At 45.1% G+C, this 25,644-nt stretch overlaps 1 protein-coding gene across 1 annotated transcript; it reads right to left on the bottom strand.

Annotated features, from left to right (window-relative positions):
• LOC114603580 (trypsin-4-like) lies at positions 1-24,646 on the bottom strand (the record flags this gene model as incomplete). The annotated part of the gene is made up of 6 exons (XM_077932482.1): positions 1-596; positions 7,691-7,827; positions 9,972-10,225; positions 11,451-11,604; positions 21,318-21,397; positions 24,552-24,646. Coding segments are annotated over 6 exons (876 nt in total), but the record flags the coding sequence as incomplete, so codon positions are not given.
• Between the last annotated feature and the right edge of the window lie 998 nt (positions 24,647-25,644).

The raw sequence follows: 25,644 nt of genomic DNA, 5'->3' as shown, positions 1-25,644 counted from the left end.
TCCTTTTCCAAACTGTACAGGAAGTGCTGGGAAAGACTTTAGTCTGAAACCCAAGACGACCGCTGCCAGTCAGTGTAGAGTGTATGGATCTAGGTGAGCCAATGGTCTGACCCTGCGTAAGGCAACTTCCGATGTTCCTAAGATACATTGTGTGAAACTCTTGTCAGGCTCCACTCAGAAGTTATTGGTGCTTCTCCTTTGGGAGCAGACCGAAAGAGTTTGTGAGAGATAACAGAATCGTAGAATTGTAGAGTTGGAAGGAATCCCAATGGTCCAACCCTCTGCAATGCAGATAGCGCTACAGTCCAAATAAGGGAAGGCAAGAAGCAGGCCTGAGTGAAAAAGGATGGAGGGCAGGAAGGAGACATGGGTTCCTCATGGTTTATTTTGGGATCTCAGCAAAATGAGGAGGGGGGAGGGTCTGATTTCCCCACAACAAGTCAGTCGTCATCACACATGGTCTCAATGATCCAGTCTCTGTATCTGGAAATGTCCATGTAGACGCCGGGTTTGGTGCTGGAGCTGCAGGGCACGTCACCCCAAGACACCAGACCCTGGAGCTTCCTGTTGCAGACAAGGGGTCCCCCGGAGTCACCCTGTATTGACAACCAAGAGAGACATCTCTTTAACCCAGGAAGGGTTGTTCTGTTTATTACTAGATCTAAATCCCCTCCTTCCTAGGGCTGCCATACGTCCGGACGTTACCGGAATTGCAAAGGCAGAATTGACGTCTGGGGGTGAATTTCTGAAAGGCGGCAATTTATCCTGGATCCTAGACAAGTCAAACGAAAAATCACGGTTTGGGGGGGGGGGTGTCTTGGTTGCTACTTTTTGAAATATGGCAGCCCTACTCTTTCCTCCCAAAGGAGCCCAGGGTATTAAACACACAAGTGACAAAACATCTAAAAGCAACGCCAATACTATACTAGTCATATACAAACATGTTGCCCTATCCCAGCATTCTTCAACCTTGGGTCCCCAGGTGTTACTGGACTACAAATCCCACCATCCCCGGCCATCTTAATCAATAATGAGGGATGATTGGAGTTGTAGTCCAATGACATCTGGGGACCCAAGGTTGAAGAATGCCGCCCTTTCCTATGCATGTTTACATGGAATCAGGGGTGACAACTGGAATATAACAAGGAGGGCAGGAAAGTCCTGCCCCACATAATTGAGCACAAGATGAAGCACACACACACCATTTGAATGGCAACTTGGGGAGGTGGCCCCCTCCAATATTTTATTGGGAGGGGTGAAGGGACCTTGGCACCGAGGACTTGGCACATTTGCATGGAATGAAGTCTCACTGAGTTCAAGGAGATGCAATTCCCAGGTAAGTGCATAGGAACATAGTCCATAGGTCAGGGAAAGCGAGCCTCAGGCCTGGCATCCAAACACAGTCCTCCAGACCTCTCCAGCTGACCCTTCCAGTGTTCAGAAGAAGCTGTGGGTGTTTATTATTTGCCATTAGGAAAATGCCAGTCATCAAGAGAGACGAGGGCAGGGCAGCGGGTGGGCGGAAACAGCACCCATTTATGAAATTGCTGGCTGTCAGACGTTACGAGAGCGGCATTAAAGCATTTTGCAAGATAAGCTCAGCACACCAAAATCCACTGGATTGAATGTGTGTGATGATACTCAGTGGCACAGAATACTGCCACTTCTCTATTATTATTATTATTATTATTATTATTATTATTATTATTATTATTTTGCTACCCATGGCAGCCATTTTGAGTACTAGCTTCTCGGCTTTTTGTTGGTGTTTTTCTTTAACAAAAAAACCCCACTGACTTTAGACATTTAAAAAACCTAATAGATGAATCAACCCTTATCTATGCACATAATTAGATTGCATCATTTTTCATAATTCACTGTAGCCACAGATCTTGGGTTTCCACAATATATAGCATGGCTGAGGAACCCAAGGCTCTAAATGTTGTGGACTCCCAACTACAGCCTTAGCTAGCATAGCCCATGGCCAAGATGATAGAGTTGGAGTCCAGCAACAAGTTTGGTAGCCTCTCTTCTGGGGCAGAGTTTGAACTTTTTGGCACACATTACATAGGACACAGTGACACGAAAGCAAGAAGGGGCACTGAATAGTGAATACTGAAATACACTGATGCACTTTAAATCGAGGTAGAGCTGAAAGGGCAAAAACGCAACAAAAGCAAAATCTCACCCCAAACCCAGCAAAATCAGATTAGTTTTATGTTAAGTCTTTTTAGTTTATCAGCCAACTTCAGTTCCAAAATGGATTGAACTGACAATTTCTATTTCTATTTCAATTTATACACACACAGAGAGAGAGAGCATTTGACCACAGCCCAATTAGACATTTTGGGGAGCCTTGCACTATGGTGAAGGAGGGCAACTGCCAAACATCCCAAAAGATGGATTGTGAAGATCCCACTGTTTCTGTGCATTATTGCTGATATTTCTCTAATTCACTGCTTTATGAGGGTGTTAACTGAGTGCTAATAGCTCCAGAGGAGGTTTAACTGGTTGCCCTGGGCTCCTTTGGTTGGAAGGGCAGGATAGAAATTTGATAAACAAAACAAACAAATGCAAATACATGCTAACATATGCATTGACCAAGCCCCCAGCCAACATGCAATTGGCATCACACTGTAGGGGCCTATGTGCGTGCAGGTTTGAGCGCATAGGGCTCTTTCCATGGGAACAGGTGTTCACATTCCTATAGAGGGGACCCTTAAATATGTACATCCAGCCGTGCATAGGCCCCCTACAGAGTGATCCCAACTGCAGGTTGGCCGTGGGGCTTGGCCGATGCATATATTTGCATCTACAGTGGTACCTCGCAAGACGAATGCCTTGCAAGATGGAAAACTCGCAAGACGAAAGGGTTTTTTTGTTTTTTGAGCTGCTTCGCAAGATGATTCTCCCTATGGGCTTGCTTCGCAAGACGGAAACGTCTTGCAAGTTTGTTTCCTTTTTCTTAACACCGTTAATACAGTTGCGACTTGACTTCAAGGAGCAACTCATAGCACGCGGTGTGGTAGCCTTTTTTGAGGTTTTTGAAGACTTTGGTCTTCTTCTTTGCTGCTGCTTGTGTGAGTGTTGGGAAGACTGCTCCCTCCTCTGCCAACTCCATCCGGCCTAGGGGGCAGGACCTGCACTCACTGCCAGGGCCTCCATCAAAGCCTCCAGGACACGGCTGCTGCTGCTTGTGTGAGTGTTGGGAAGACTGCTCCCTCCTCTGCCAACTCCATCCGGCCTAGGGGGCAGGACCTGCACTCACTGCCAGGGCCTCCATCAAAGCCTCCGGGACACGGCTGCTGTTACTGCTCGTGTGAGTGTTGGGAGGACCGCTCCCTCTTCTGCCAACTCCATCTGGCCTAGGGGGCAGGACCTGCACTCACTGCCAGGGCCTCCATCAAGGCCTCCGGGACACGGCTGCTGTTGCTGTTTGCGTGAGTGTTGGGAGGACCGCTCCCTCTTCTGCCAACTCCATCTGGCCTAGGGGGCGGGGCCTGCACTCACCGTCACAGCATAAGAGGCCTGAGAGAGGCCTCTGGGACACGGCTGCTGCTGCTGCTGCTTGTGTGAGTGTCGGGAAGACTGCTCCCTCCTCTGCCAACTCCATCCGGCCTAGGGGGCAGGACCTGCACTCACTGCCAGGGCCTCCATCAAAGCCTCCGGGACACGGCTGCTGTTGCTGTTTGCGTGAGTGTTGGGAGGACCGCTCCCTCTTCTGCCAACTCCATCTGGCCTAGGGGGCGGGGCCTGCACTCACCGTCACAGCATAAGAGGCCTGAGAGAGGCTTCCGGGACACGGCTGCTGTTGCTGCTTGTCTGAGTGTTGGGAAGACTGCTCCTTCCTCTGCCAACTCCATCTGGCCTAGGGGGCGGGGCCTGCACTACCACTACAGTTTAGAGGCCTGAGCAGCTACCGGCAGCAATGGACAAAATGGTTTTAAATCTTTTAATTGTTTTTAATTTGCAGCACCTTAAATGGTTGTTGTTGTTTTTTATAATATTATATTATTTTACTATTTTATTTTTGCTTGGGGAGGGATAAGCATTTAGTCAGCGCTATTGTTTCTTGTTTTATTTTGTTCTGTTTTGTTTTATTATTATTATTATTATTCTGTTAAATTATTATATAATTTGTATTTTGCTTTTTAAGGGGTGGGGTCAGGGCTGCCTGGGAGTGGGTCCCAGCAAACAAAATGGCTGGGGCATGTTCCACAGGGGGGGATGCACTGGGACAACCGATCTCAGTGATCATGGGTAGGAGGAGGAGTTACGCTAAGACCAGACCATGTCATTACCGAGGAGGCAGGTTTAGTCGTTGTCTGAGGACTATCCCTGCCTCCAGGTCTGGTTCTGACCGGAAGGATACTGGAATCAGCAAGGGAAACCCACATGACCTGAAAGTGTTGCTGTGCAATGCCAGGTCAATGATGAATAAGGCCACTGCCATCCACGACCTGATTGTGGATGGAGGATTTGACCTGGCATGTGTGACAGAGACCTGGTTGGATGAAGCAGATGGGCCTGTCCTTGCCGCTGCTTGCCCACCAGGCTTCTCTTACGCACAGCAACCCAGGTCATGTGGGCGGGGAGGGGGGGTTGCAGTGATTTTTAGGAAGTCATTAGTCTGCACCAGGCGTCCTATTGGGAAGACCCAGTTCTCTGAGTGCATGTTCTGGAAGTTGGGCAATAGGGGCAGTACAGGATTCCTACTGGTGTACCGACCTCCCCGCTGCACCAAGGATTCCCTGCCCGAGCTGCTTCAGGTCGTGGCGGATATGCTCCTGGAGACACCTAGCTTGGTTGTCCTGGGGGATTTTAACATCCATGCCGACACGACCTTACAAGGGGCCGCTCGGGACTTCGTGGAAAGCATGGCCTCCATGGGGCTGTCCCTGAATAAGTTTGGCCCAACTCATAGCCATGGACATGCCTTAGACTTGGTGTTCACCTCTATGGATGTTGGTGATCTGACACTAACTAAAAGCGAAACAAAAGAAGTGCCATGGTCAGATCACTTCCTGGTGCAACTGGACTTCTCTGCAACCCTTCCCCTCTGCAGGGAGGTGGGATCGATTCGGATGGTCCGCCCCCGCCACTTAATGGATCCAATTGGCTTCCAGAGAGTGGTAGGGGATGCTTTATCCCAAGTTGATGGCCTTTCAGCTGATTCCCTGGTGGCACGCTGGAATGCGGAGTTAACCAGGGCTATTGACTGTCTGGCTCCGAAGCGCCCTCTCCGATTGCATGGAGCCCGGACAGCCCCGTGGTTTTCCCCGGAGCTGAGGGTGATGAAACAATCGTTGAGACGGCTAGAGCGCCGGTGGCGGAAAACTCATTCTGAATCAGACCGGACACGGGTTAGAGCTCAACGTCGAGCCTACCAAGTGGCAATGGCGACGGCGAAGAGGGCCTTCTTCGCCGCCTCCATTGCATCTGCAGAAAACAGCAGCAGGAGACTTTTTCAGGTGGTTCGCAATCTATCGGAACCACCTGTACCACCGGGGCCTGGTAGGGACCCCAAGATCTCCTGCAATGCTTTTGCAAAGTTTTTTGCAGATAAAATCGCTCAGATTCAGAAGGAGGTAGACTCCACCGTGGGAGCAGGGCCAGGGCGGGAGAGTGCTAGAGTTCTGTCTGGTCCTGTTACATGGGATCAATTCCAGTCTGTTACCTCCGAGGATGTGGACAGGCTGCTTGGACAAGTGAAACCGACCACCTGTCTCCTGGATCCTTGCCCATCCTGGCTGATAAAAGCGAGCCGGGAAGGGCTGGGCGATGGGCTCTGCGGGGTGGTGAATGCTTCCCTCTGTGAGGGAGCCTTCCCAGACCCGCTGAAAGAGGCGGTCATTAAACCGCTTCTTAAAAAAACATCTTTAGACCCGGCCAATTTGGCCAACTATCGTCCAGTCTCAAATCTGCCATTCTTGGGCAAGGTGATTGAGCGGGTGGTTGCTGAACAACTCCAAGCACGCCTGGAGGAAACGGACCATTTGGATCCCTTCCAATCGGGATTCAGGTCTCACCATGGGACTGAAACTGCCTTGGTCGCACTGGTTGATGATCTCCGGCGGGCTAGGGACAAAGGTGAGAGCTGTTTCCTAGTTCTGCTGGATCTCTCAGCGGCCTTTGACACCATCGACCATAACATCCTTCTGGACCGTCTAGAGGGGTTGGGAGCTGGGGGCACTGTCATACAGTGGTTCCGCTCCTTCCTCCTGGGCCGTGTCCAGAAAGTGGTGGTGGGGGATGAGTGTTCAGACCCCTGGGCTCTCACTTGTGGGGTGCCTCAGGGTTCTGTCCTCTCCCCCATGCTTTTTAATATCTATATGAAGCCGCTGGGAGAGATCATCAGGGGGTTTGGACTGGGTGTTCATCAGTACGCAGATGACACCTAGCTCTACCTCTCCTTTAAATCAGAACCAGTGAAGGCGGTGAAGGCCCTGTGTGAGTGCCTGGAGGCGGTTGGAGGATGGATGGCGGCTAACAGACTGAGGTTGAATCCTGACAAGACAGAAGTACTGTTTTTGGGGGACAGGGAGCGGGTTGGTGTGGGGGATTCCCTGGTCTTGAATGGGGTAACTGTGCCCCTAAAGGACCAGGTGCGTAGCCTGGGAGTCATTTTGGACTCACAGCTGTCCATGGAGGCGCAGGTTAACTCTGTGTCCAGGGCAGCTGTCTACCAGCTCCACCTGGTACGCAGGCTAAGACCCTACCTACCCGCGAACTGTCTCGCCAGAGTGGTGCATGCTCTAGTTATCTCACGCTTGGACTACTGCAACGCGCTCTACGTGGGGCTACCTTTGAAGGTGACCCGGAAACTGCAATTAATCCAGAATGCGGCAGCTAGACTGGTGACTGGGAGTGGCTGCCGGGACCATATAACACCGGTTCTGAGAGACCTGCATTGGCTCCCAGTACATTTCCGAGCACGTTTCAAAGTGTTGGTGCTGACCTTTAAAGCCCTAAACGGCCTCGGTCCTGTATACCTGAAGGAGCGTCTCCACCCCCATCATTCAGCCCGGACACTGAGATCCAGCGCCGAGGGCCTTCTGGCGGTTCCCTCATTGCGAGAAGTGAGGCTACAGGGAACCAGACAGAGGGCCTTCTCGGTAGTGGCGCCCGCCCTGTGGAACGCCCTCCCATTAGATGTCAAAGAGATAAATAATTACCTGATATTCAGAAGACATCTTAAGGCAGCCCTGTTCAGGGAAGTTTTTAATATGTAACGCTGTACTGTTTTAACACTGATTGGGAGCCGCCCAGAGTGGCTGGGGAAACTCAGCCAGATGGGCGGGGTATAAATAATAAATTATTATTATTATTATTATATTATTATTATTTGGTGATTTTTGAAGCTTTTCCAAAACTTTTCCGACACCGTGTTTCGCAAGACAAAAAAAATCGCAAGGCGACAAAACTCGCGGAACGAATTAATTCCATCTTGCGAGGCACCACTGTATTTGTTTTCTTTCTTTTGTTTATCAAATTTCTATCCTGCCCTTCCAACCTAAGGAGCCCAGGGCCTGTGGCTAGTTGGGTGCCTATTGGAGAGCCTCATCGCATGTTCAGTATCCATGGGTATCGAATGTCCGAACAGGGCTTATATCTCAGCCTAATCCACTTTACAGGGATGTGTTATCTGGTTCTGCAAGGCAATTGTGATGTTCCAACCAAAGGTCCTTACTTCACAGGAGTCAGTGCCTCCTCCCATCGCAGCAGCACACATCATATCGGTGTTCAGCTTCCCAGGATACAGGGCAGAGCACTCCTCCCAAGACATTATCCTGACATTTGCACAGTAAAGGACCAGAGGAATTCGCTCTAAAGAAAGAAGAAGAATTGTAGAGTTGGAAGGGGCCACAAGCATCATCTAACCCCCCGCAATGCAGGAATCTTTCACCCAAAATGTGGGGCTCAATCTCATGACCTTGGGCTTAAGAGTCTCATGCTCTGCTGACTGAGCTGTCCCTGGAGGCAAGAACAAGAAGTTGTTTGGGATCTTGATAAATATTGGTTTTACTCATAAAGGTAAAGGTAAAGGGACCCCTGACCGTTAAGTCCAGTCACGGATGACTCTGGGGTTGCGGCATTCATCTCACTTTACTGGCTGAGGGAGCCAGCGTGTGTCTGCAGACAGCTTCTGGGTCATGCAGCCAGCATGACTATGCCGCTTCTGGCGAAACCAGAGCAGCGCACAGAAACGCCGTTTACCTTCCTGCCAGAGTGGTACCTATTTATCTACTTGTACTTTGACGTGCTTTCAAACTAGGTTGGCAGGAGCAGGGACCAAACAATGGGAGCTCACCCCATCACGGGGGTTTGAACCGCCAACCTTCCGATCGGCAAGCCCTAGGCTCTGTCGTTTAGACCACAGCGCCACCCGCATCCCTATGGTTTTACTCATAGTTCATTACATTTACATGCTTCAAGAAGAGAGAATGCCAAAAGAAGAGTTCTGTTTCTCCGCTCTTTTTTAAACAACGTCTTTACCTTTTTTACCTTTATCTAAGGTTGCTAACAAGTTTCCCTAAATCATACATAGTACTGTGTATATAGTACAAATCATAGTACTGTGTCCAGTTCTGGGCACCACAGTTCAAGAAGGACACTGACAAACTGGAACGTGTCCAGAGGAGGGCAACCAAAATGGTCAAAGGCCTGGAAACGATGCCTTATGAGGAACGGCTAAGGGAGCTGGGCATGTTTAGCCTGGAGAAGAGGAGGTTAAGGGGTGATATGATAGCCATGTTCAAATATATAAAAGGATGTCATATAGAGGAGGGAGAAAGGTTGTTTTCTGCTGCTCCAGAGAAGCAGACACGGAGCAATGGATCCAAACTACAAGAAAGAAGATTCCACCTAAACATTAGGAAGAACTTCCTGACAGTAAGAGCTGTTCGACAGTGGAATTTGCTGCCAAGGAGTGTGGTGGAGTCTCCTTCTTTGGAGGTCTTTAAGCAGAGGCTTGACAACCATATGTCAGGAGAGCTCTGATGGTGTTTCCTGCTTGGCAGGGGGTTGGACTCGATGGCCCTTGTGGTCTATTCCAACTCTATGATTCTATGATTCTATACATGTTTTTACATTCTCAGAAATAAAGGCATTTTTATGAACACTTTCCTCTAATATACACATTGGTGAGGGCTTGGTCTCCAAGGCTTAAAAGCCTTTCCAAGGCTTTTAAAAATTTGCAAACTTTGAAGGCTAGCTGTGTTTCGCCAATTAGCCAATTAGGTAAGTTTGCTTTAAAATGTGAACCAAACTTAATTTCTCTTCTGTCCCTAGTGGGGAGGTGTTCCCATTTTTACTGTTCTCCCATTTACAAATCTATGTGTAAGTTAAACAAAACAAAACAAATGCCTCAAGTAGAAAGGGAGACCCAAGCAAACAACTAATCTCACTGAATTTCTGGGATTTGGGGGGGGGGGTTGAGTTTTTAATGCAGGGAAGGAAGACATTAAGAATTTAATTTCCCACCTGCAACCTGATCCCCTATAGTAGGACTTCACCGTGCTAAAAGCTGTAAAATTGGTTCCCTGGTAGTTTTAGCATAGTCATACCTTGGCTCCTGAACTCAGCAAACCCAAAAGTGAGTGTTCTGGTTTGCGAACGTTCTTTGGAACCCAAACATCCAATGGGGCTTCTGCGGCTTCTGATTGGCTACAGGAGCTTCCTGCAGCCAATCAGAAGCTGTGCTTTGGTTTCTGAACATTTTGGAAGTTGAAGGGACTTCCGGAATGGATTCCGTCCAACTTCCGAGGTACAACTGAATATATATGGAGAGGTACGCCATAAATCTGGATAGCACCGCCCTTACTGGGAGAGCATTGTCCTTTCTACAGCTCCTTCAGATGCCTTCACTATTTTGGATGTTCGTTTCAGAAGCTTTAGTTCTTTATCTGTAGGCAGGGTATGGTTGAGACTGATCGTGCCAGGCCTTTCCTGGGACAGCATCATTTACATACCTGGGAAATTGATAGGACCGCCCCATCCTGACACCATGCACATATCCCCAGAGCTTGCCCTCTGGGTAGCCAGACTTATGGGCTGCACATAATGGTTAAGTACAGCTGGGCTCAACAGTTTGACCAGCATGACGTCATTGTCATAGCACGACTGGTTGTACTTGGGGTGGACGATTGTTTTTTCCACTGCCAAGAACTGTTCTGTGCCCTCCAGGACGTTCAGATTATCATCTCCAAGCCGGACATGGATGCTTCTGTAAAGGAAAGAACAGATAAATAATGGGTAGGTGAGGCCACTTGCACACCAACAATAACCAAGCCTTATGAGGAGCGGTTGAAGGAGCTGGGTATGTTTAGGCTGGAAAAGAGGAGGCTGAGAGGAAACCACCTTCAAATATCTCAAGGGCTCTCACCTGGAAAAGGGAACAAGCTTATTTTCCTCTTCTCTGGAGGGTAGGACCCAAACCAATGGATTCAACTTACAAGACTAAACATCAGGAAAAAACTTTCCGACAGTAAGAGCTGTTTGACAGTGGAACAGTCTCCCTCAGGAGGCTGTGGACTCTGCTTCATTAAGCAGAGGTTGAAATGCCCAATTCCGTGCTGGTTCTGTCCTAGAAAGCCTTAAACAGCTCAGTATCACAATACCTCAAGGACCCCTCTCCCCATATGCCCCTGGACCCTGCAATAATGATCAGAGGCCCTTCTTCGTGTGCCTCCTTCATGAGAGATCCAGAGGTCAGCAACACAAGAACAGGCTTTTTCTGCAGTGGCTCCCCAATTGTGGAATGCTCTCCCCAGGGAGGCTCGCCTGGCGCCCTTGTTACATATCTTTAGGCACTAGGCAATACACATTCCTCTTCTCCTAGGCCTTTGGCTAATTAAACAAACTATGGCCTTTTAGAGGGACGCGGGTGGCGCTGTGAGTTAAACCACAGAGCCTAGGACTTGCCGATCAGAAGGTCGGCGGTTCGAATCCCCACGACGGGGTGAGCTCCTGTTTCACAGTCCCTGCTCCTGCCAACCTGGCAGTTCGAAAGCACGTCAAAGTGCAAGTAGATAAATAGGTACCGCTCCAGCGGGAAGGTAAACGGCGTTTCCGTGCGCTGCTCTGGTTCGCCCGAAGAGGCTTACTCATGCTGGACACATGACCCAGAAGCTGTACGCCGGCTCCCTTGGCCAATAAAGTGAGATGAGCGCCGCAACCCCAGAGTCGGCCACGACTAAACCTAATGGTCAGGGGTCCCTTTACCTTTACTATGGTCTTTTAGACTGCGCATGGTTTATTGTTATTATTTGTTGCTATGGTATGTGCTTTGGTGTTTTTCTATCGTAAACTGCCCTGTGATCCTCAGTTGAAGAGCGGTCTAGAATTTTAACAAAAAAATACTAGTTTGCCACATATTCCATGATACCTGCATTTCCCATGCTGAGCCAACACACACAGAGAAGGAGGCATGATCACACAGGTACACCTACCCATGGTTGCAGTGAGCAGCGGTAAGGACCCATCTTTGGTTGAGAAGGCTTGCTCCACAGTAGAAACGGGAGTATTTGTAGATGGCAGCCTGCCAAGGCTGAGAATGTGGTGGACATGGGTAGCCTTTGGGTTTCTTCCTGCCCTGTGCCAGGACTAGAAAAGGAAAAGGAAAGGTCCATTAGCATACTGATGTGTAGATAAATCCCTGCAGATTTCTCCAGAGTTCTTAGAACAGTGTTGGATTACCCAATAGACACAGACACACACAAAAAAATATTTTTTTTAAAGTATTTGACACAGATAATATATATACATATAATATATACATATACATATACATATACATACATATATATATATATATAAAATTAAGCATCCAAGTAGCCATCATGGGATAGCTCAGTTGGTAGAGCATGAGACTCTTAATTTCAAGGCCGGAGGTTCAAGTCCCATGTTGGGCAAAAGATTCCTGCATCGCAGGGGGCTGGACTAGATGACCCTCGGGTTCCCTTCCAACTCTATGATTCTAGTCATCATGGCTGGGGGAAACAGAACTTTGTTAGACTTTCTTACATTCCACTACACACTCCTCCCCACTTTTTCATTCTCAATTCAAAAAACGTACATTTTATCTTGTGGTTTAGTAGTGTTCTCGTTTTGAATTACATGGGGGGACACCCTAATATTTTCAGTGCTTAGGACCTGCAATGCCCATCGCGCCTAACAAACTACAGTTCCCAATATTAAAGTTAAAGTGATATTAGAGTGCTTGAAGTGTGTGCTATGGGTGTCACCCTAGTCCTGAATGCAACCAGTTTGAAAAAGCTATCTTTAAAAAACATTGGAGGGGGAGAATCCTATTAAAATCTGACACAGGATGGCAGAGGATGGGAAGAAGGAACCAAACTAATCTGTGCATCTTGTGCAGCAGAAGTCTCTCCATGGCGGACTAACTGGGGGGGGGGGAGGAATTTTAATCTGCAATTAAAGATTAAGCGATTGTCACACGAATAAATCAATTAAACCTTTGCAGTCCTATCTAATCATCTAAAAACACGCCCAGATGTGTGTTTCTTCGTGTAGACTCCACTGCATCATGTTATTTATCTTGTTCAGAATCAAAACACTTTCAGTTTTTATGGCTTACTTGTGTTGTTGGCGTCTGTGCTTGGGTTTTTTGTTTTGTTTTTGAAAGCATAATGAATTTTATAAAGGCAAAGCACATTTAACAGGACAGCTAGCATCATGGCTAGAATGTACACGTTGGGTGTGTTCCTCAACCCAGCCTCCCCCGAGCATCTCATTACATGGAAAAAGGGAGTCGCTCTCAGGTGTTGGTCTATGAAAGTAGGGGTGGAAGAACGAGGCAGCTTTTTTATGCCAATAAAGATGTGTGGTGGCATGTGACGCTGAAAAGCATGCGCACCATCCAGGTCGCTGCAGAGGTCAGGATGCAGAGACCTTGGCATATGCAAGTGGACTTCAGGATAAGGGTTGGAGGAGCTGCCACCAGCACCTGGACATAGAACCTGGAGGACCAAGACAAACAGGGCTCCTTCCACCACTTGGCCATAGAACGGCAATAGAAGGGCAGCCAGCGGGCTGGGATGGAATGAACCCAAGCACACCCTCCTTAGGTCAGTTCTCCTTGAAGCACACTTCTCTTCAGAGAAGGTCCATAGTTCAGTAGTAGAGCATAAAAATAAAAATAATTTATTATTTATACCCTGCCCATCTGACTGAGTTTCCCCAGCAATTCTGGGTGGCTCCCAACAGAGTATTAGGTAAAGGTAAAGGGACCCCTGACCATTAGGTCCAGTCGTGGCCGACTCTGGGGTTGCGGTGCTCATCTCGCTTTACTGGCCGAGGGAGCCGGCGTACAGCTTCCAGGTCATGTGGCCACCATGACTAAGCCACTTCTGGCGAACCAGAGCAGTGCACGGAAACGCCGTTTACCTTTCCGCCGGAGCGGTACCTATTTATCTACTTGCACTTTGATGTGCTTTCAAACTGCTAGGTTGGCAGGAGCAGGGACCAAGCAACAGGAGCTCACCCCGTCACGGGGATTCGAACCGCCAACCTTCGGATAGGCAAGTCCTAGGCTCTGTGGTTTAACCCACAGCGCCACCCGTGTCCCTATTAAATTAAAATATTAAAAACACGGTAAAACATCAAACATTAAAAACTTCCCTAAACAGGGCTGCCTTCAGATGTCTTCTAAAAGTCAGGTGGTTATTTCCTTGACATCTTATGACAGGGCATTCCACAGGGCGGGCACCACTACCGAGAAGGCCCTCTGCCTGGTTCCCTGTAACCTCACTTCTCACAGTGAGGGAACCGCCAGAAGGCCCTCGGAGCTGGACCTCAGTGTCTGGACAGAACGATGGGGGTGGAGACTCTCCTTCAGAGCATCTGCCTTGCATGCTGAAGGTCCCAGGTGTAATCCCTGGAATCTCCATTTAGGTCTTGGACAGGCATCCCTTGAAATGAATGGACCTGTTAGTCCGAAATCTTGGAGAGCTACTGTTTCTTAGTGTAGTCCTGTGTTCTTCAACCTTGGTTGCCCAGATGTTGTTGGACTACAGCTCTCATCATCTCCAGCCAGCTTAGCCATTAGTCAGGGATAATGGGAGCTGTAATCCAACAACATCTGGGATACACAAGGCTGAAAAACACTTTGGCAAAGCAGCTTTCAATGCACAGTGCAGGCATACAGGCCAGCCCCTGCTCAGTCCATATTTATTTATTCATACATACATACATACATACATACATACCCTGCCTATCTGGCTGGGTTTCCCCAGCATCCCAAGGTGTGGGGTTTTTAAAAAATGCTTATATCACGCCATTGCAAAAGGACCCCGATACATTTTGTGCCCAAGATGAAGAACAAGATTTAAGCTTTAAGAAGATAGATTCCAAGGCGCAAAGATACTAATGGTTTAAATTAAGGAGCCCGATTTGTTTCGGAGCCAAGATGGCGCTGGGAAGTTAATTGGAAGAGTGAAACAAAGTAACCAACGCCCGCTGTAGAACAAAGAAAGAGAAGTCCCCGTTGGGAACTTCGCGGGGCAAAGTAACCAGTTAAAAAAGTATGAAACTGAAATGAAACATTAGAGACTTTGTATCGATAAATGGGCTACTGGAGAATCTAAAAAAAAAGCTAAAGAGAGAACCGGGAGGAACGAACGGAGGGACGCTAGACGCGGAGAAAGCGAACAAGGGGGAAGAAGGAGCAAGTTAGTACAAAATGTCGGCGAAATAACCCCCCCCCCCATCTACCAACAACGGGGATAAGAATAACTACGATTCTCCGCGCGTATCCTCCCTTGCATACTTTTAGCGCTCCAGTCTTTCAGCCGGTTGTCGTACTGTCTTAAAAACGAAAGAAACACAGCGCGTGAGACTGTGTGTATGTGGGAGACGAGACTGCTTACTATTGTTGGCTGACATCCGCCCAGACTTGCTAGAAGCCGGCTTCTCTGAGGGACTCAAAGACTCTGAAGGTTTTTTCTATCACTTTCTCTTACTTTTGGACTGACTCTGCATCGAGGAACAGGTCTCCCCCCCGACGTTCGACTCTTCTCTTTATTTTTTTTTTATTTTTTTTTTTGGAACTGAAATTGAATTCCCTTCTCCCCGATTTTGGGCCCCCCCCCTCGCCGGGGGAACATACCTTAAGCTCTGGATTGTTTTGGATCCTTGCCCCTACGTTCATATATCTGTCCCCCCCTGCCCGTTTGCCCTTCCCCCCCTACCAATTTCTACCTCCCGATTTTTGGTTGTCCTTAAGGGAATACTAATAGGACAAATCTCACAACACGTGGGAATAGATTAAGCTACAAGAGGCGGAGACTCAAAAGAGAAGTTTTAGTATCATCGGCACCATTTGGACTGTGTCACCTGTGTTACTCCATTTATTGTCCCCTCTCCGTGATTCTCTCCCCTTTCCGGCCTTGCAAGATCCTTCAATCCCCTCCTCATTTTTCGTAATTTCGGTTGTCTATGATTATCATGCATTATTTCTTTTAATAGGAACCTATCTTTTACAAGAGACAAACGTAAGGATTTGTAAACTAGGAGGGAAAGCTCCCAGTATTGGGAACGGTCTGACTTAAAGGGAAGATACAAGACAAGATTGAATCAAGGGGCAGACTAAAACCCTTTCGGTGATAACCAAATATCTAAGATTGTAAGCCCCTCGGGGAAAGCCATAAAAACTTGTGGATAGACTTAAGGCGGGAGGGGAGGGAAGTGGGAAGTGGGCAGATGGCGGGGAAAGACGGGAAGAAGCCTGCAGGGACACCAATGGATAGGAGAACCTCAAGGCAAGAGGAAATAAAAGATCTAGATGCATTATGGTTGAAAATAAAAGAGGAATTTAGACAAAACGAAACACGTATAGAAAAAAAGTTAGGAGAGATGCAAGAATCTTTTGACAAAAAAATTGAGGTGGTTGCAGGGGAACTTTCAAACAAGATAAAAGAACTAACTGTTAAAACGAAATCCTTAGAAGAACTAAATAAAAAAATGCAAAAAGACTTGAGAGACCAGAGAAAAGAAGTCGAAAAAACTAAAGAAAACTTTGGAGAACTGAGTAAAACCCAAGATCAGGTCTTAGATAATTTAGCCTTGATGGAGATGAAACAAAAGCAATTAAATTTAAAATTTAGAGGAATAGGGGAGGAAAGAGAAGAAGATATAAGGGGGAAAATGATCAAAGAGCTTGCGACCTGGCTCTCATTGAAAGAAGAAGAAGTTGCACAAACGATAGAAAATGCCTTTAGAGTAAAAATAAGACCCAAACAGAATAGACTGAAAAAGGTACCAGGAGACTGTTTAGTGATTTTCAAATCGAGTGACATGAGAAATAAGATTCTGAGAGAAAGTTACCAGAGGAAACTGGTAATAGACGGGAAACCTATTATCATTTTTAAAGAAATACCAATTAGACTCCTTCGGAAAAGAGAGGGCTACAAACAAATAGTGGGCATCTTAAAGAAAAATAATATACAGCACAGATGGGAATTCCCAGAAGGGATTTCCTTTTTTTACAAAGGGAAAAGATTTAAGATAACCGAAAACCAAGAAGTAAGTAAATTCCTACGTAGATACGAAAAAGACCTCGGGGGGGTAGAGGAAAGAGATGGAGAGAAGGATGGAGAGAGAGAAGGAAGAGGAGGGGGGAGGTTGAGGGAAAGATTGGAGGGGGAGGGAGGAGCAGGAGGAGGGGGAGAGGAGGGGGAGGAGGAAGAAGGGGAAGAGGGGGAGGAGGAAGAGGTCGAGGAACAAATAGAAGACAAAACCACCCGAATTTAATTTGGTAAAACCTAAAGTAGGAGGTTACTGACTTACTTACCAGTAGATAAAAACGACAATGAACCTTAAAATTGCAACGTGGAATGTTAATGGATTGAACGAAAAAGCCAAAAGGAATAAAATCGCAAATGTTTTGAAAAAGGAAAAATTGGATGTAATTGGTATTCAAGAAACTCATGTAGCCAAAAAGCACAAACATGTCTTAACAAACAAATACTTGGGTATGGAATTTATAAACTCTACGGAAGAGAAAAAAAAAGGAGTAGTAATATACGTAAAGGAAAAATGGGAACCAAAAATGATATATAAGGATGAAGAGGGGAGGGTACTAGGGGTGCAAATTAACTTTCAGGGAGAGAAGATCAATGTAGTTAACATCTACGCCCCAAATACAAACAGACCGGAGTTCTTCAAGAAACTAGAACAAGTCTTACTAGACCTAGATGATAATAAGACAATATTATTGGGTGACTTCAATGCCGTGCCATTACCAGATATTGACAGACAAACGGAAAATAAAAAACGAAATCAAGGAAAGTTACCGAAATCATTTCAAAATCTGGAAGAAAATCTAGACTTGATAGACATATGGAGACATAAACATCCAACAGAAAGACAATTTACTTTTTTTTCGGAAGTACACAAAAGCTGGGGCAGAATAGACCAAATCTGGACCTCGAGAACACTCACCCTAAGAGCAATAAGATGTGAAATACACCCAAGAACGTTTTCAGACCACAGCCTAATAACTTTGGAAATTAAGGGAGCATTACAGGGAAGCTTCAGATGGAGACTAAATGAATATCTATTAGAGAATGACGAAGTTGTGGAAAAGGCCAAAACCACCTTAAAGGAGTACTTTGAGTTGAACTCGAACACAGGAACAAACATAGAAATAATATGGGACGCCAGTAAGGCGGTAATAAGAGGATTATTTATTCAGCAAAACAATCTTAAGAGGAAGATAAGACAGCAGAAGAAGGAAGAAATACTTAAGCAGTTAAGAGGGTACGAGAAAAAACTAATAGACCATCCGAAAGATGAACAAAGTAGCCGAGCAATAAAATTACTACAAACACAATATTCGATGCTGACGAGCCAAGAAATAGAATGGAAAATCAAATTAATGAAGCAAAGATATTTTGAGTCAGCAAATAAAACAGGGAAATTTTTGGCTTGGCAGTTGAGGAAAAGGCAGAAACAGAATACGATAAATAAAATAAAGGTAGAAGAAGAGTTGATAGTAGATCCAACAAGAATACAAAAAAAGTTTCTCGAGTTTTATGAGGAACTATATAAGAAGGGAGAAGAGGACACAACACAAATAGAAAGATATTTAAAGAGATATAAAGGGAAGACAATCACAGAGGAGGAAAGACTACAACTAAACAAACCCATCAACATAGAAGAGGTCCAAAACGCTATAAAAAAATGAAAATAGGGAAAGCTCCAGGCCCAGACGGCCTTTCGGCTAAATATTACAAAGTTCTAGGAAACCAACTATTTCCGGCGCTTTGCGACACTATGAACAATATCTTAAAAGGAGGGAAAATCCCTGAGTCGTGGAGGGAAGCCTACATAACATTAATTCCAAAACCAGATACGGATAAAATGTGCATTAAGAATTACAGACCGATATCTTTATTGAATAACGATTATAAAATCTTCGCCGATATTATGGCAAATAGACTAAAAAAATGCCTGTCAAGCTTAATTCACAAAGACCAAGCAGGCTTCTTACCAAATAGACACCTGAAAGATAATGTGAGACACACTATAAACCTAATTGAATATCTGGAAATCAACAACAATATACCAGCGGCCCTGATTTTCATAGACGCTGAGAAGGCGTTTGACAACGTCTCTTGGCCGTTTCTATTAAAAACCATGGAAGAAGCGGGGATAGAGGGAGAATTCTGGAAAGGAATACAGGCAATATACTCCAACCAATCAGCCAAACTGGTGATAAACAACAATCTTACAAATACATTCCAAATTGAAAAAGGAACCAGGCAAGGCTGCCCCCTCTCCCCGCTTTTATTCATTATGGTCCTAGAAGTTTTAGCAAATAAAATAAGATCAACGCCTGAGATCCGAGGGATTAAAATAGGATCTAGGGAGTTTAAACTAAAAGCCTATGCGGACGACTTGATGTTATCCTTAGAAGAGCCGCTAAAAAGCATCGAGAAGGCGCTGGAAACACTAGAAGAATATGGCAGACTAGCTGGATTTAAATTGAATAGACTAAAAACCAAAATATTAGTAAAGAATTTGAGAAATGATTCAAAAGAAAAATTAGAGAGCCAACACGGAATTAAAGTGTCCAAAAAAATAAAGTACCTAGGCATCTGGCTCACACCTAAAAATATAAATCTGATTGATGATAACTACACAACGACCTGGAACAAAATTAAAAAAGATCTGGATGTATGGAGCAGAGTTAACCTTTCATGGCTTGGTAGGATGGAGGCAATAAAAATGAATATTCTTCCTAAGATGTTGTTTCTCTTCCAAAGCATCCCGGTGATCAGAGGGAATAAAATATTTAAAGATTGGCAGAAAGTACTCTCAAGATTTATATGGCAAGGTAGAAGGCCAAGGATCAGATACAAACTACTTACAGATCGAAAGGAGAGAGGAGGGCTGGCGGTACCCAACCTAAAATTATATTATGAAGCTGCCTGCTTATGTTGGGTGAAAGATTGGATAACTTTGGAAGATGCGGATTTATTAGATCTCGAAGGTGTAGATAATAGGTATGGCTGGCACGCCTACCTGTGGCTAGATAAAGGGAAAGTACATAAGGGGTTCTCGAGTCACATAATTAGAGGCCCTCTTTATGAAGTTTGGAAAAGAAATAAAAATCTGTTAGAACCAAAAACACCCTGGTGGCTGTCCCCCACAGATATCCTATCATTCAAAAAAACAAATACGGAAGAGCAAGGCTTGACATATGAAGATCTATTGACAAGCTCCCATGAAGGCTGGAAACTAAGACCGTTTGAGGAGCTGAAAGAAAAACTGAAGGACTGGTTTCAATATCACCAGATTAATGCAAGATGGACGGAGGATAGGAAAGTAGGAATGAACGGGAAAAAATCAAAATTCCAAATAGAAATAATCGAAAGTAAATATAAGTTATTATCTAAAATGTATAACATCTTACTGGAAGCCGACACAAAAGAGGTAGAAATCAAAGAAGTTACGGTAAAGTGGGCAAGAGATCTGGGATATAATATAGAACACGAGAAATGGTCGAAATTATGGAACGAGGGAATAAAATTCACAGCAAGTGCGGCAATTAGAGAAAACCTAGAGAAGATGATATATAGATGGTATTTAACACCAGAAAAATTAAATAGAATGTACAAGACTGGCAACAAGGCCTGCTGGAGATGTAAAACAAATGAGGGGAACTTTATACATATGTGGTGGACATGCGAGGGAATTAAAAGATTTTGGAACCAGATATATGATGAACTAAAAAAAATATTTAGTTACACGTTCCCCAAAAAACCAGAGGCCTTTTTGCTAGGGATGGTTGGAAAAGAAATACCGGAAAAAGACAAAACCCTGTTCCAATACGCAACAGCTGCGGCTAGAATACTTATTGCCCAAAATTGGAAAAACCCAACTTTACCAACACTGAAAGACTGGCAACTGAAACTATATGACTTCATAGAATTGGCAAGATTGACGCAAAGATTAAGAAATCAAAAAAATACAAAGTTAAAAGAGGATTGGAACAAATTTATGGTATATATCGAAGGCAATTTTAGTAACTTACCAACTACAGTAGGTTTGATCTAAATCTTCTGATGTTATAAACTAAAAACCAACACCAGCTGTAAGATGAAACTATTAAAAGTAGGCATCTGAAATCAAGAGGGAAGGAAGTCGGTTTTAACAAACTGTTGTATGTGCTTTTTTTGTTTCTTTTTTGCTTTTTTCTTTATCTCTTTTCTTTTTTCTTTTTCTTCTTTTTGTAACGTTTTCTTACTGTTGAATGTTATTTTTTAGGCTCTGTTTTTGTAGATGTGTATGATGATGAAAATACAATAAAAAGCATTTAAAAAAAAAAAAAAGCTTTAAGATGTGTTATGGTAGCGTTCATCTTTTTGTTGGATGACAAAAAAAATGAGTTGTTTTTTTCTCGTTAACAATTTTAGTGTTGTTTTTTAACAGATTTATTTGCAAGAGGCTACATTTACATATTTGAACCTTTCGCAAGTTGCTTCTCTTTTGTTGAAAAAAGTGGCAAATCAATTAAAATAAATACAGTCAAACCTCGGCTCCCAAATGGCTCCTGAACATGGGAAGGGCTGTACATCAGCCGTAGAGCCTCTGCTTTGCACATCGATTGATTGATTCATAGAATCATGGAATTGTAGAGCTGGAAGGGACCCAGCTAATCCATCTCCCTGCAATGCAAAATTGATTGATAGAAGCTTCTCTCTGCTTGAGACCCTTGAGGATTTCTCCCACTCAGAGTGGACAGCACTGGGCTAAATGGGCAGGCTTTATTTCCTTAACCAACTCTTACCTACTGAAAAAATCAGGAGCAGAATAATGGAATGCAACATCAAAGTTGTCATGGTGATGAGCTGTGTATGGCAGAGGCAGCTCCCTTTAAGGAGAAAGGAAGGGGGGGAGAGAGAAAGATAGAAGTTAATAAAATAAATAATCAACTGGAGTCTAACTTTGAAATAATAACCCAGTGTGGCAGTGATGTATGTTCAACATAGGTTCAAACTCGGACTCTGCTATATTTGTGCAGAAAGGGACTAACTATGACAATACGCTGCTGCAGGAAAATGCTTCTTCGAAATACATGTTTACGCAATATCCGACATTTAGCTTACAAATTTTTGGAGGAAAGTATTAAGATGGATAAATACTACTTTGGGGGAGGATTTAAAACTGTCAGAGGATATAATATTATCCTAAACCACATACCAACTACAGTATATGTGGTTTGACAGACCTTCCTGCCACTGCCAGATAAACTAGCACCCTGCATTTTTTGTGATGGTACTTACCAAACAGCCATCACCTCTTCTTTTGCTGCCTGTTGCAACCATTTTCTGGTGGCACCTACAGCACTTCAATTAAGATATAAGTATACCAGCACTTCATTTTTTGCCAAAACAAAAAAACCACCCAACAACACAAAACACTGAGCTACTGGCCAGAGGTACATAGGTTGGTTGTTTGGCCAAAGCTGGCATCAACCCCAGTGGGCGATGCCGGGGATCTTAGATCCCAGCAAGTGAAAAAGACCACCTACTTATCAGTCCCCTGACATCCTAATGACATTGAGTGATTGACACCTGACAGAGTTTAAAGAAGACTGCCGCAACTGCTGGTCGCCTGATTGGTGGTTATAACCACCTCCTTTAAAGAGGCACTTTCAGCATCAGTCAGAGGGCATATTGAAGGAAACTTGGCTGTGACTTCTGATCAGCCCCTCAGGTGCCATTAACGGAATGGCCACTAGAGGGGCTTCCTGAGCCTTAACTTGTACAGTTTTAAATTCTACCCATCAAATTGTTATGAATGCAATCTGTACATAAATTGCTGCGGCTGGTGACGAATACAAATCTCTGCCTCTGGTGAAAGCTCTGAGATACAAGTTGTAGAAAAGGCCCTTTTGTGCTTGCCCACCCATGAGGCAACTGCCTTGAGCGGCAGGATCCATGAAGGAAGCAGATCTTGATGTGGATCTTTATTTCACCGCTTGTTCCCAATGTAGTTCTTCACTCACCCCTTCTTCCCTGACAGGAGAGGGACGCCATTTTGTGGCTCGCCTCAGGTGCCCAAACATCTTGGGCTGGCCCTGGTTGGCATTGGCTGTCAGTGAGGGGGAGGGGGTGCAAAACTAGAATTAGCTGACTCAGCCTGCCATCGGCTTTGGATCGACAGTGCCTTCCTGTCCAGTCTACATGGACACAACTGATAAGATAAGCATTTAAATACAGGTCCTGCTCTGCGGACTTGCTGCAAGCACAGGACACCTTTGGGTAGCTGCAATCTGGAGAGGGTGCTTATATGCCTCTATATCTGGGGCCTAAAGTACTTCCTATGGCAGCCACATCCCCAGAAGGGCCATTTTGTGTTATGCCATGTTCCCACGGCAGCCATTTTGTGACTGGCACCCCAGGGCACTCCTTCCAAATTCCAAACGTTCCCACTGACCCCAAAAAGGTTGGTGACCCCTGCAGTGTGTGTGTGTGTGTGTGTGTGTGTGTGTGTGTACACACATATATACATACAACGATGTACCGTATTTTTCACTCTATAAGACGCACCAGACCACAAGAGGCATTATTCTCAGAAGCCAGAACAGCAAGAGGGATCACTGCGCAGTGAAAGCAGCAATCCCTCTTGCTGTTCTGGCTTCTGGGATAGCTGCGCAGCCTGCATTCGCTCCATAAGACGCACACACATTTCCCCTTACTTTTTAGGAGGGAAAAAGTGAGTCTTATAGAGCAAAAAATACAGTATTTACCCCATACACACATTTGGCCCTTGGTCCTCCACTAACATACATCCCATCAAAATGACGGATCCTTTGCTATCCAGAATAACCTAATACATTGAATTGGGATCAGAAGCCAAAGGTGACATTTATCACTGCCCGGCCTCCCATCCCATTTGGTGGGGCAAGCAAAACTTTCATTTTGCCCCATAATAGGTCGAAAATAAAATGGGCAGAAGCTGCTGTATGCCCATCTCCCCCAATATTCCCTAATCTAGCTATCAGTGGCTTTCCAGGCTCACCTGGCAGTGAGGTTTCCCATCACCTGATGCTGAATGCCAAAAACTGAACCTGGAGCCTTCTGCATAAAAAGCATGGGTGGTACCATAGAGAGACATTCTTTTCCCTGTCCTATTGTAGTCAAGAGTCGGTCCTCTTCTAGTCAACCCTAAACAAACATTGCCCAAATCACTGTTCTGGGCAGCCCTGGGTGGCCTAAGACTCTGCTGAATAGAGCCAAAGACTAATCTAGGCCTGCATCCTATATACCACAATGGTCAGCCAGATATTTATGGGAAGCCCATAAGAAACTAACGCTCTCCCACTATTGTTCCTCAGGGGCTGGTATTCAAAGGCATGGTTAGTAGCCACTAGCTACCTTAGATCCTGTAAATGTGCCCAATCCCCTTTTAAAGCCATCTACATTGATAGCCATCACCACAACAAATTTCCTAGTTTTAACATTGCTCTTGGTGAAAAAGCACTCCCATTTGTCTGTTCTGGCCATTTCATAAGGGATGGACCATGTGGCTCAAGGGTAGCATCTGCTTTTCACGCAGGTAGTCCCAGCTAGTTTCAGTCCCCAGCATCTCTAGGTAGGGCCAGGTGACACCCCTGTCCAAAACCCTGCAGATGCTGCTGCCAGTCTGTGTAGGCAATACTAAGCTAGATGAACCAATGGTATAGGGCAGTTTTCTAAGTCCATTCAGCGTCACTAGATGAGCTCAGGTTCTATTATTATGAGAGGGAGAAAAACGCATCCATTTTTTCTGATCTATCTGATCCATCCCTCTGCACCATGAATAACTTGATGAACTTTTATCATTCCCCCTATCTTGTCTCTCATGACACCCTCGATTTCCCTATCTGGAAAGGATGCAAAGTGGACAGCAAGCCAGCTTTCACAAAGCCAGGCTAGGTAACACAATAGCATTATCACCAAATACCAAGACGAACAACAATGAACCCTTGACACAAGATGTACACGTGCACAGCAGCAGCACCAGTAGCAAAAGTCTCCTACCTGATCCCAAGAAATAATCCTCTTTCCTTTGCTGAGGTGGGAAGAGAGAGCCTGGGTTTCTTGTGGGATCTAGTCTGTTCCAGATGATGCAGAAGTCAAGGCATTGGTGCTCAACAAGCAACTCATTTTTAACCTACTTGGCTGACCTGGCTAACATTGATTTACGGGGCACCTGTTCTTTTATTTTACCCTCTCTTAATGAAGGGGTAGCTGAACTAACCCTCTTTAATTAGGCTTGCCACTGTTTGTAAGGACGCTGTGCTTTTCCCCCTTTCTCACCACGTCTTCAGTGAGGTTCTGCTTTGGTTCTCATTGTCCCCATTTTGCAATCTGCTGCCCTTTAATTTCTCCAGAAGGGACGAGTCGCTCCATTTTTAATGAGGACAGCAACGGATTGATAATGTGAGCCAGCAATTAACTTCGCATCATAGGACCAGGTTACCTGAAGGATCACCATTCTCCTTATGATCCCAGGCCTACACTGAAAAGAGGGCCTTCTCAGTGGTGACACCCCAGTTGCAGAGAACTCTCCCCAGAGAGATTTGTTTAATATCTAATTCAATGGTTCTCAAAAGGTGTGGCAGGAGAGGGTGGCAAGTGTGGTGGGAAGATTCAAGGACAATCATTATTCTATTTTGGGAATGATTCATGCTCTTATGTGGCTACATTGTTCTATCCTTTCTGGGTGTCCCATGATCATATTATAAAGTAGTCATGTTCATATATATATATATATATATATATACACACACACACACACACACACACACACACACACACACACATATACACAGTATATATATATATATATATGGTGTGGCACAACGAAAGTTTTACTCTGAAAGTATGGCTGAGGGAAAAAAGTTTGAAAACCACTGGCCTTATTTATGACAAAGGCTTTTTTTAATTTCCAAAGCTTTTTTAGATCCAGTTTTAATCCTGTTGATAGTTCTGTGCTTTTTACAATTTTGCAGCTTTTACTTTACTTTTTCTTCTTATTCTTCTTGTAAACCACCCTTGGCATGTGATTGAAGGATGGTATGAAAATACTTTTTTTAAAAAAAAAGACTTATTAAAACACACACACACCATC

This window comes from Podarcis muralis, chromosome 7, assembly GCF_964188315.1.
Source record: "Podarcis muralis chromosome 7, rPodMur119.hap1.1, whole genome shotgun sequence".
NCBI classification, from domain to species: domain Eukaryota; kingdom Metazoa; phylum Chordata; class Lepidosauria; order Squamata; family Lacertidae; genus Podarcis; species Podarcis muralis.
Note: the sequence above shows the minus strand (reverse complement) of the source record. Positions and strands in the feature narration are given on the sequence as shown.